Source organism: Argiope bruennichi, chromosome 1 (genome assembly GCF_947563725.1).
Source record: "Argiope bruennichi chromosome 1, qqArgBrue1.1, whole genome shotgun sequence".
NCBI classification, from domain to species: Eukaryota; Metazoa; Arthropoda; class Arachnida; order Araneae; family Araneidae; genus Argiope; species Argiope bruennichi.
The window spans coordinates 12,941,542-12,953,602 of record NC_079151.1 but is presented as its reverse complement, the minus strand read 5'-3'; the positions used below and the strand labels follow the sequence as shown (position 1 = coordinate 12,953,602).

At 27.5% G+C, this 12,061-nt stretch overlaps 1 protein-coding gene across 1 annotated transcript; it reads left to right on the top strand.

Moving 5' to 3' along the window:
• The first annotated feature begins 542 nt into the window (after positions 1 to 542).
• Positions 543 to 4,813, top strand: LOC129968280 (mpv17-like protein 2). Its single transcript, XM_056082138.1, has 4 exons — positions 543 to 1,026; positions 1,591 to 1,826; positions 2,494 to 2,622; positions 4,305 to 4,813. The coding sequence occupies exons 1-4, from the start codon at positions 858 to 860 to the stop codon at positions 4,341 to 4,343; spliced, it is 573 nt and encodes a 190-aa protein (XP_055938113.1). The 5' UTR covers positions 543 to 857; the 3' UTR covers positions 4,344 to 4,813.
• Positions 4,814 to 12,061: the final 7,248 nt, after the last annotated feature.

Sequence of the window (12,061 nt, the reverse complement as noted above, 5' to 3'; positions counted from 1 at the left end):
AATTTCGAGCTTCTGGTATAGGCGCTTCGCTGAATTAAATTATCCACATGGGGTTCAGTTGTGACGGGTATGACGCAAGCACTTCTTTTTTAAAAATAATAGCCTAAAGAAACAGACAGACGAATAAAGCTGGCAACAATAATAAGGAGAGAAAACACCGAATTCAACGGATTCAGAAAGGAAAGAAACAGTTTTGATTAAGATTATATTTTTAAAAAAAGAAGAGAGAAAGTCACTTTTCTGTAGTGCTGTCACCACTGTTTAATCCGGACAGTTTCTATTTCTAAAACAGACTTCTTCGTTGACGTTCTTCCCCTAAACAATGTTTCGAGGGATTTTACATTGTAATCGCATTTAAAATTTATAATTACGAGCTGACTTTATCAAATTTTGCTTGAGAGCATTACGGAAACCATATAATTTTGAGTACATCATTATAAATATAAAAAAATAATAATTGAAATTAAGTAAGGAAATAAAAATTTTAGTTTTTGCAAATTGGCAACCATTTATTTAAATTACACTGTAACCATATGTTTATTTATTTTTTTTAAAGTATGCAAGTTGTGTTATAAAACACTCTTCAGTTAGTGTTTCGTGAATATTGTTTTCGCTGAAGTTGCTGAATGGATATTGTTGCTATGAGTTTAAATTGCTTTACAGTTTTTCTAAATTAATTTAATGATATCAAGCTATGAAGGAATTTTTTTAAAAAAAATATCATTGTCAAGTTGTACTTAATTTAATTATCAATCCCTTTTTCCTTCTTTCCATATGGTAAACTTCATAGTAAATGACATAAAACAAAGGGAATCTAAAATTTCTATCAACTTGTGATTTAAAAAAAATAAATTAAAATGAAATTTTATAATCGTATCAAAACCATAACAGATCATTTATTTTCGAAACATCTTTTGATCACTAACACATCTTTAGGAGTGTTTTTCCTTGGACTCGGTGATGCAATACAGCAAAACATTGAAAAGAAATTGTATTATGGGAAGGTATATGAAACCAAAAGAACTAGTAAGTAATACATACAGTTCAGATTTTTAAAATATTAGTAAAACAATTATCCCTCCACTTTATTACTCAGACTTAAAAAAAAAAAAAAAAAAAATCAGAAAATTTTTGTGCAATATTCTGGACATACTGACAATTATTCTTCCATAGAAGCTGTACAAGATTTAGAAAATAAATAAATGACACCTAAATAAATTATTTAATTGATTTGACAATTTATAAATTATAATTTATTTGACCTTATACATTTGTGCATTTTATGGCTTGATTTGATTCAAAATAGCAACTTTTTAACCAAAAGATATCTAATTAAATAATAAAGAAATTAAACAGCTAGTCATTCAAATTCTCAGAAAGGCAGTCTATAAAGTAATATATATATTCTTTTAATTTACATTTAATATTTTTGCACATATAAATTTTTTTTCAACAACAGTTAGATAAAGATTAAATAGCAATACTGGTTCCAAATTATAGAACCATTTTTATATTGAAAGAATTTATTATTGTATCTGTCACTAATTAAAAAATATTTTCTATTAATATTATAACTTTTATTTGAACTAGGGAACATGATGATTTCTGGAAGTATTTTTGGTGTTGCGGGACATTACTGGTATCGATTTTTAGATGCTAGATTTCCTGGAACTGCTGTGAAAACAGTTGGCAAGAAGTTATTCCTGGAAATGATTATTGGACCTCCTGTTTTTTTAGGATTTTTTTTAGCTATTGGCTATTTAGAAGGAAAACCTGTTGAAAAAAGTATCAAAGAGTTTAAAAAGAATTTTCTAGTCATATGCGCAGTAAGTAATTATTAAATATATAGATAAAAATATTTTTTTCTTATTATTTTACGAAGATAATTGGTTGATTAGATTTTGTCTATCTTATCTGTTAAAATAAATTTTATGTGATTATTTTATTTGTACAAAATCTAGTACTTTAAAGCAATATTAAAAAATATTTTTTAATGAAGTGCTGAAATAAATTATATTTTTAGCAGTCAAACTGTATATTCTTATTACTGTTTGTAATATCAATTTTCTACTTTGGATATTGAGTTAATGGAGTATTGTATAATTTCAAATATTTAACATCACTTCATGAGTATTAAAAATGTATTTAATTATTATTATGAAGATATATTTCTTCTTATTAAGAGTTTATGTAATAATGCTAAAGAAAGTTCATTTTTTTATTAGAAAACTTTGTGACTTAGATGATTAATCTCTTTAAATAATGTAATATAAATAATCCTATTTTTTCTTCAGTTTGGAACAAATTTGGGTACAATTCTGTTTGCAGAGCCCTTTGGTAAAAGAAAAGCTATTTTGTATCAAATTTTATTTTGTCACTATCGAATGAATTTCACTAAATTTGAATCTAAGAATCAGCTAATGAAGTAGTGTTTGATTTTGTAATTTAATTATTTTTTTATTTGATATTATAAAGAATTCTTTTGTTTTTTAGGCCGACTGGGCAGTTTATGCTCCTCTTCAAGCTGTGAATTTCTTTTACGTTCCACCTAGATATCGATTGCTCTATGTTTGTGTTCTATGCTTAGCTTATGATGTTTTTATGTCCTACATTCTACATAAAGTGAGTATGTTTTATGTGGATTTATTTATTTATCAGGTAATGATTAAATGAATACACTTAAAATTTTTTTAAAGTTTTAAATTGTAGTCCTTCATTTAATTGGGTTTGGGAAATTAACAGATGTTAAATATATGCACATTAAATTTACCATCTCCTAAAACTTATGCAAGTGCATTATACTGCTACTTGAAAGCACTGGATACAACTTTGTAAGAAATTCTTGAGAACAGTGTTAATTTTGTTATTTACTAAGAATGATTATTTTTATAGAATTTTTTAAACTGATTTTATACTGAACATGAAATTTGTCATTGATTTTTCACTCAATTCATAATGTAAAATTTTATTCTTATAAGCATTTGTGATGATGACACACTAATTTAATATTTTCAAATTTTAATTTTAAATTTATTAATATAATTGATTATTTATTCTGTATGAATTATATTATCTGGTTATAGGATTCAAATCCTATATTTATAATAATTAATTCAAATCTCATATATATAATAACTAATTTTAGAATATTAACAAAAATTGTTTTTATTAAATTTATTCAATCTTGGAAAATGTTACTATAAAACTATTCTGATGTCGTTATGAAAAGTGAAACAGGAAATGCTTCTGCAAGTGAAGAGAAAACATAGGGGAAAAACAAAAATTGAATTTATAATCTGTGAGAATATTGACTAGTGTGCCAGTTCTATTTCTCAGAGAAATTTTAAATTTCAAATCCTTATTACTGCTATTTATTCTAATGTATCTAAAATCCCTTTTTGGCTATTGTAACATTATATTCAATCATTAAAGTTTAGATTCGTGGTATATGTTTTATATTTCAGAATGTATGTTTGAGCAATATCTTATGTCCCTTGAAACTTATCATTCAGAAAAGAGTAATGGAAATACCATTTAAAACCCTATCATCATTTTGAAATTGTACTGATATCAATCTTTGGCACTATTTAGATTGACTTTTCTTGAAGTTTTAATATCCTGCTTGCAGAATTGTTGTTTTGAGAACAAATTAATGATTTTTTACAATATACATATGCTGTGTTTCTTAGCATGGTTGGTGCAAATGAAATTAGAGCATTAATTATATCAAATTTTTATCTTGATGTGATGTGCAAGTTTTTATGATGTGGTATAACTGGAATTCTAATGTCATTCTCTTTGTCTGATTGCAATTAAAAATTTTGAAGAGCATTCCGAAATAATATTCGTGTAGCTTTGTTTTGATTACATCAAAATGATGTTACATTATGATTTTGTTTTTTACTTTTAAAAACCTGTATAATTTTCTGACTTAATTTTGAATAAATAAAGGCAATTGACTAAAAGAAAGTGAACATAAACGTAATTACATAATTACAAAAATTATACAAATTTATATACCATGCTGCTGAAAATTGCTTTTACAAAAATAAAAAGAAAGTATTGTAATCTATTGTATTGTATTTTATTACCTTTTAAGGTTTGTCTCATGAATTCTAACATTCTAAAAATTCTGCATGGCATTATTATTTGAGTAAATGTTAGAATGACACTTTATGTGGTTTACTCATGATTGTTTTTTCAAAAATTCTTTTGTTGACAGGAAATAATTTTGTTTTTGATTTTATCATACTTAAAAAAAATTTACTAATTTCAGCACTGATTCTGTGTACTTTTGGTTTCAGGAGGATAACAAAAAATTGATGGCTTCAAAGCAGGAATGAGAGCTTTTCATTTTATCTGAACAATTTTTTAAAGCAAGGACCAAAGATCGTTTAATATTTGTATTTATGGGTAGATTGGTTTTGTATTAAGTGGAGGGATATTTTAGAACAAATATTTCTTTTAATTTTATACTGAAATTAAAAATTGTGATATATATGAAATTGTATTTGAGACATTTTATATATAGTAATCTAAAAGTTGAATCACTTAATGTGTATATCTTAATGCAATTGTTAATTTCTTAAAATCTCTACTTTAATTATGCAAGACTAGTGATTCAAAATCTAAGTTTGATACTCTATGCATTTATTTTGGAAAATAATATTTTAGAAATTATACATATATTAGAAATGGATTTATTTCTGTTTTTTGTTGCTCTGAATACTCATATTTTGCATATCTGTCAACTTCGAATAATTAAATTTATATATTTATTAAATGTGCCAGTAGTAACAAAACACTGCATACATATATTTATCAAAATCTATTACCAGTATACATAAATGTATAAAAAAATTAAAAATAAACAAACTCATAGCTGAAATTTGAAGCTTTTATGAAATTACTTAATTAACCCTTATGTTCATTTTGTATAGTATACCATACATACAACTTTATAAAAATATACTACCACTATAAAATAATTTTTAACTTAGTTTTATTAAACACATGACATTCTAGATTTTTTTTATTTATTTGTTGATGTTTTTATAGCGTAAAGAAGCTACCTATATACATTTTTTTTTGCTTTTCTTCAAAAAAGCAATCTTGCCACGATAAGGGTTAAAAATATTTTTTATTTTGGAAGCACTTATGGATTTGCATGAATATTGAAATTGCTTATAAAATAAAAAACAAACAAATCTATAATTATTTTTTATTAGATAATTCTTCTTTATTAATATAACATAGGTGTTTTTAAAGTTGCTTCATGACCATAATTATTGCACTTGTTTTTGTTTTTACTGTAAATGATGATCACATGCTGAAATTTTTTTTCTATGGTGTTAAAGATGTTTCTTTTAAAGAGATATTCATCAATCAAAAGTAACACTGAGTGAAAAAGTAGAGTATATATGGCAATCATCATGACAGCATTTATAATTCTTCTGAATCAAGTACAGATAACTAAAGATTTCCTTAAAAAAATTTCTTTAATCTGAGATGTAGTGAAATGAAAGAATTTTTCAGAAAATCTTAAAATTTCTGAAATGAAAGTTAAAAAGGTACTGATGATTTGCAAATTAAAATTGAAAATTTAGAAGCATAATTAGAGAAGCAGAAGGGTAATCAATTATAAGGAGCTCTCCCTGTTGAATCGTTTTCTCCAATCATAGCAATATTTTTTTTATTAGTGAAAGAGATTTATATATATATTATTGAATGGAATTCTTCCCTATACATATGTTGTTGATATGTGTTATTTTTAGCCCCTACTCAAATCAAGAAGAATACAAAAGCATAATAATAACAAGTCATTATAAATAAGGGGAAAAGAAAGCATGCATTTCCAAAAAGTTACTAAATTAAAGAAAGTGAACTTAAAATGTAACATTTATAAGCTGTTAAGTTTAAAATGTATTGAAATTTGGTATATGCCAACTTACTGTAAAATAGGGTCTCATAATTACTAAAAATAGGATCTCACTGTCTAAGCTCTCAAAATGCAATTTCAGTTTTGAGAATTATTATTCAATTATAGACTACAATTTCTGGAACTATTAAGTATACATTGGATTCGGTACATATATCTAAAAAATTCGACGAAAATAAAAAGTGATTTATTGTCAATAATTTTACTGTTATTTGATATTATTAATATTTTTGAAGTTTATTTTAAATAATTTTAATGATTCTTTGAAAGGATTTTTAAGTGTGCAATTTTCAAGTGATTTAAAAACTTAACTTTAGGCACTTAAAGTTATAGAAATTAAGTTCTGAGAAGTGTAGAAAAGCCAAAAACTAACACAGCTCAGAAATTAAAATATTTTTAACCTTTTTGAAATGGTAGGATAAACAAAAGATTAAAAACACATATGAATTGAATTTATAACTCACACGCACACACACACACACTATAATTATTTAGAGATGGTCAACGAATATCTAAGCATCCAAATTTTGCATTAAATAGAATGTAAACAAAACACAATTATTCTTAACAAGGGAACTTTTTTTATTTAAATGAAGATGCAGCTTATTGAATTAAAAAAAATGGAAAATGAGCTCCTAAGCCAGCTAATTATTTATGGATTATAATTTTATTATTATAAGAGAACCATTGAATGAAGGCATTATTTCTTCTGAAATTTGTGCTGAAATGAATGTCAACTTTTTTGTTATGCTAAAGGATGGAATAGGACTGAAGGAATTCTAAAAACAATTCAAGGGGAGAAAAAGGGAAATGATAAAATTACTCCTTCCCCTCCAAAATTAGTTCTTACAGATAATATAATCTGATAAGATAAAAGAAAAAGTTTTAAATCATTTGTTATCAAGTAGAAGTTGTGATTCTTACAAATGAAATTAGAGATTATGTAAACAGAAATTTGTAAACTGTTATATTTTCATTGTATTTAGATTGCATACAATAAGAGTGCTCTCAGTACTGCCAGGTTATTTTACTCTTTCTACAAAAATTATTTTTACTTTTCTTCTGTTATGTGTAGCATCTAGTCACTTTATATATTGTAACATTTTAGTTCAGAAATTTTCTTTTAAAAGAAATTTCAAAATTTTTTGAGAGTAACAAAATTTTCCAGAAAACTTTTAAGACTATTTTAATGGACTTATGAAACTTTGTAGAATTATGAGAGAATTAAGAGTATCATTAAAACAAGAATTATGAATGAAAAAGCCTTTCATTTTTTGGATATGTATGCTGATTCATGCCTTCATATTCATGATGCCAGCAAAAAATTTTGTTTGTCTTTTGACTTAAGAATTTAGTGAGACATATTTTATATAATAAAAAATGGTCAGCTGACATAAAATAGATTACTGAGATATGTTCCATATTAAATTTAAAGTATGTTTCTCCTGTAAATTTTTTCTTCATCATTGCCTATCATGTTACGATGCTGTAATAAGTATGTCACACTTCTGACTCTTATGCACTTCTCATTAGCAGCAACAAAACTATATTTTTATTTAATATGTTCTACTAATAACTATAGACATTTTAATTCAAGAGATAGAGTTTAAATGAAAGAAGTTCTAAAGAAGATTTATAATATATATATATATATATATAACAGAAGATGGATATAGAAAAAGACATAGAATAAGCCAGAAGTCTTTTTACTGTAGAAAGAAGACCCACAAGAATCTCTGTTTTAATGTTGCAGCTTTGCTTCTGTTAAAGAAATATATGTACATGTTTCAATCTAAACAGCCATTACTTCATAAACTGTTTAAAGAACAAAGATAGTTATTTGTTGATTTTTTAAATCTTGCTCTATAAAGCAGGAACTGCTGTAAGGTAAAAACTTGAGAAAGCTTTTAAGCATTAATGTAATGAATGATGGTAATCATTTTGAGTAAATGCTTATTGGTCCAGGGATTAGGATCTATCATTTTAAATGGTTCTAACGGTTGTATAAAAGAATTGCATAAAGAATTTCTTTATAAAGTTAAAAAAGCCTATGCAACTGTTCTGATTATTTGCAAAACAAATTACCTCTGGTAAGTCCTTTACTGAAATGCATCTCCTCAATTAATCCAGCTACTAGAAGGTAAAAAGTTACAGAATCTGTCATTTGTTGATAGCATGTTTTGTCAAGTACTGAAGATAATGAGGTTTATGCACTGAAAATTTGCCAGTATCAAATTGATTTAGTTATCTCCCGTTGATGATTGCGATAAATTTATCCCCATAGACATTTGACGAGGGTCGTGGTAAGGTCCGATTCCACTGAAGAACCGTCGTGAATGCGGGTCTGGTTAAATCCGTTGGGGCCAAACGTCCTCCCGTTGTTGTGGAAGTTTGGAGAGAGGCTTGCCAGCTCAGGTGTCGTCCTCGTCATCTGACCGCGGTTCAAAAGTACGAGGTCCGTCCCAAAATAGCCCTAGTGTTGCTTTAAAAACATGACGTTAATATAACTAAAATAAACATAGGCATTTGATTGTGTTAATTATTCACTATGGGAAAGATATACTAAACTGATCATCAGTGAGACGGTAAAAACTATAGTCATTTATTTTCATGGCCCTCAAGTTGAAGGCACATTTAACATAATGTCAGATCTAATAGATAAAAGACCGGGAAGATTGAGCATATTCTTTGATTCAGACTATAAAATACAAAATGATGAGCAAAGAGCAATTTTCTGTTGAATGCTTTAGGGTTTTTTTTTGCGTAATTTTATTAATAGTAGCTTGTGCAGAAATTTAATATCGCCGAGAAAATATTACTAGAAGGAAAATAATAATGGGGAGAGAAAAAAATGAAGAACTACCTTTCACCACTGACCTAACAAAGGTGGAACAGGCATGCAAATGCATTACCAGGGACGGCGAATTTATGGAATTAATAAGTTAAATAATATATATATATATATATATATATATATATATATATATATATATATATATATATATATATATATATATATATATATATATATATATATATATATATATATATATATATATAAATTCTTAAAACTTCGTAAATTAAAAAAAACAACAACCCGTCATTTTAATATTTCTGCAATATATTTTATCACAATGAATATTAAGATTTAATGTTGAAGGCTTCATACTTAATGACGTGATAGCTGAAATAACGGAACGAGCTAGATGAATAAAATGTGGCATGTGGTTTTTACACCAAAACTAGATCTGGTCAAAGGTTAAACAGTATCCTTTAAAGGGAGAAACTGCCATTCTGAAATGTCTATTCGATTTTTTTTCTGTATAAACCCTTAAAGTTTGACCCAAAATTCGCTATACGTTGGAAATATATGAAAAAGTAGTGGGGATAATACGTTTATAAGTTTTTAAATTGATTTAAATGACGGTTTCATTCTTTCTAATAAACGATTCAAAGTATAAACGAATAAAAATATTGAGATATACGTTAATGCTTGAAAGAATGATGGCATATTGTTACTCCATTTTAAAATTATTTTGTTTTCAACTCTTTACTCATTTTTTGAAAATGTTCTCATTTCTTTCTCTCTGCTTTATCTTTATAGGGTTAGTTTTTATTTTCACTGAAAGAACTTGATGTGGGAATTTAAAAAAAAGAAAATGAGGTCAGTATCTTTTTTTATTTGTCCCACTAACGCGTACTTCAACCCAAACGCACGAATTTTCTAGAATTTCATTTAAACCAGTTTTTTTTCTTTGGAGTTCCAGAAAATAAAAGTGAATTATGGACTTGGGCGTCTGTTATCCCAAACTCTGTGTATTGCACTCCATTTTGTGAAATCAGGGTAAATGGTTTCCGCAAACTTTCTCGCTTGCTTTCTAATGCAAGTGAATTTGCATATTAGGCCCTTTTTATCGCTAATCGATTAAAATCAAAATCTGACACAGAACTACAGTTACAGTCACAGAGTCATTTACCAAATTTTAAATATTTAAGTCAGTGCGTTTGCTTACTTCTGAAAGACAGGCTGTCATACGTTAAACTGCTTGTTGGATTTGGCTCAAAATGTGATAGGTGTCTACACTACAGATGTTAAATTTGTGTACCGAATTTTATCTATTTATTTGTCTTCGCTTTGTAGGTATCGTGCTGACTTATATTCGAATAGGAATTGCTCTTCGTGTATTTTGCACCAAATTTGATAGAGATATACAAATTTGGGCAAAGATTATGCGTCTCATTTCACCCTTCTAATTCAAAGCGTTTTTTGAGTTAGCTTTGTCACTGATAGATATAATGTCAAAAATGCGTTCTTCGAACTCAGTGAGGTCCATAACGTGGGGATTCGTCAAAATCCCGATTTCGAAATGTTTTGACGATTGCTGTGCTTAGTCGAATACGAGAAAGTAAAAATAATGAGTGGCAAATACGGAAAAGTCAATGCATTAGATGTCTATTTTTATAGACTGTAAAGGTAGAACAAGGTTTTAAGAGGCACCCTGGCCAGCAATATTCTGGTGGACAAATCCAGCATATGCCATTTCGTAATGTCACAAAAACTATATTTATCATTAAATCAAGATTTATTAGCACTTTCATAAATATTTAACGTTCATTTTTAAATGATACTATTTACAGAGCTGTAGATTTCATTAAATAAAAGATGATTTTTAATATTTTATTATTTTGCCATTTTAACCATTTTAATTTTTAATTATAATAAATGGTATTGGATCGGAAGAAAACAAGTTAGTCAGATCTGTGATAGTAAGGAATGTACATTCGCTAAGATCACATTTTAAAAACTTTTGTTAGTAATTGGCTATTAACATATATAAAGTAGGCCTTTTTTGAGTGTTAAATGCTTATTTTTCACAAGGCTATCTTGATGTCTACTACTATATAATTAATTCGACAGCTGCTACAAAATGGGGGGGGGGAACCCTGTGGGAACCTTTTTTTGACACTTTTTCGAATTCTCTCCAATCAAGGTCTTATTCCCCTTCTTCCACATAAAATTGTGGACCTTGGGTAAGGTCACAAATAACTTGCAAACTTGCATGGCACTGGTAAACGACAGTTACGAATTATATATCTTTTGCGTAGAGCTAATAATTTTACTGAATCTATAACGAGATTATGTATTTTTACTGGCCGGTTGATCCGAAAATTTGACACGAAACTGCAATTGTAATCATGGCATTGATACCGCATTTCATTGATTTTAGTCATTGCGTTTATAGGCTTCTAAAACTGCGGATAAACAGGCAGCCAACCGTTTGGCGGATTTTTCTCAAAATATGACAGGCGCCTGCATTACAGATGTTAAATCTGTGTGCCGAATTTTATCTACCTAGCGTTTCGTAGCATCAATTGTACCGGGGTAACCAGACGGACTCCCTGTGAATGAATTTTGTGCAAAATTTGATAGGTGAATCGTTCGATGAATAAATTGATTGGTTCAAAATTTGATAAAAGTAATTCTATATACCAAATTTTAGCCATCTAGCCTCAAAGTGTTTTTGTGTTATTGTTCTCACAGACAGATATAATGTAAAAATTGTGCGTTTTGGATTGAGAAAGGATTGAAACGTGAAGATTATTCAAATTCTTGTCCTCGAATTTTCTTGACGATTACGGCACTTCCATTACACTTCGTATACGAGAAAGTAAATATTTTTGAATATTGATTGCAGACATAATTTAAAAATATTTTAAATATAAAACAGAATTAAAATAAACAGATTTAAAATAAAGCACAGATCATTTCAATCAAAAGTTATTAAGAAACAACTCAGAATTTGATAACTTTTTTTTCCTGTTCTTACTTGAGGATAAATTTAAAAAAAAGCTCCTCTATTTGATTAAACCTGGATGGCTGTGAAGGTCAAAACGAAAATAAATACTTCAAGCTCAGGTAACTTATCTACTCCAGGATGTACACCAAATTCGAAAATTAAAATAGCGTTTCATGCTGGATGATAATGATATCAGCATGAATTGGCTCCATTGCATTTTAATAATAGACACTGACTGAAATATAAATCAGACAACAAAAAACAAAAACAAAGGCATTTTTTTTTACAAAAAAATACAAAACATTCATTTTATTATTACAGAATT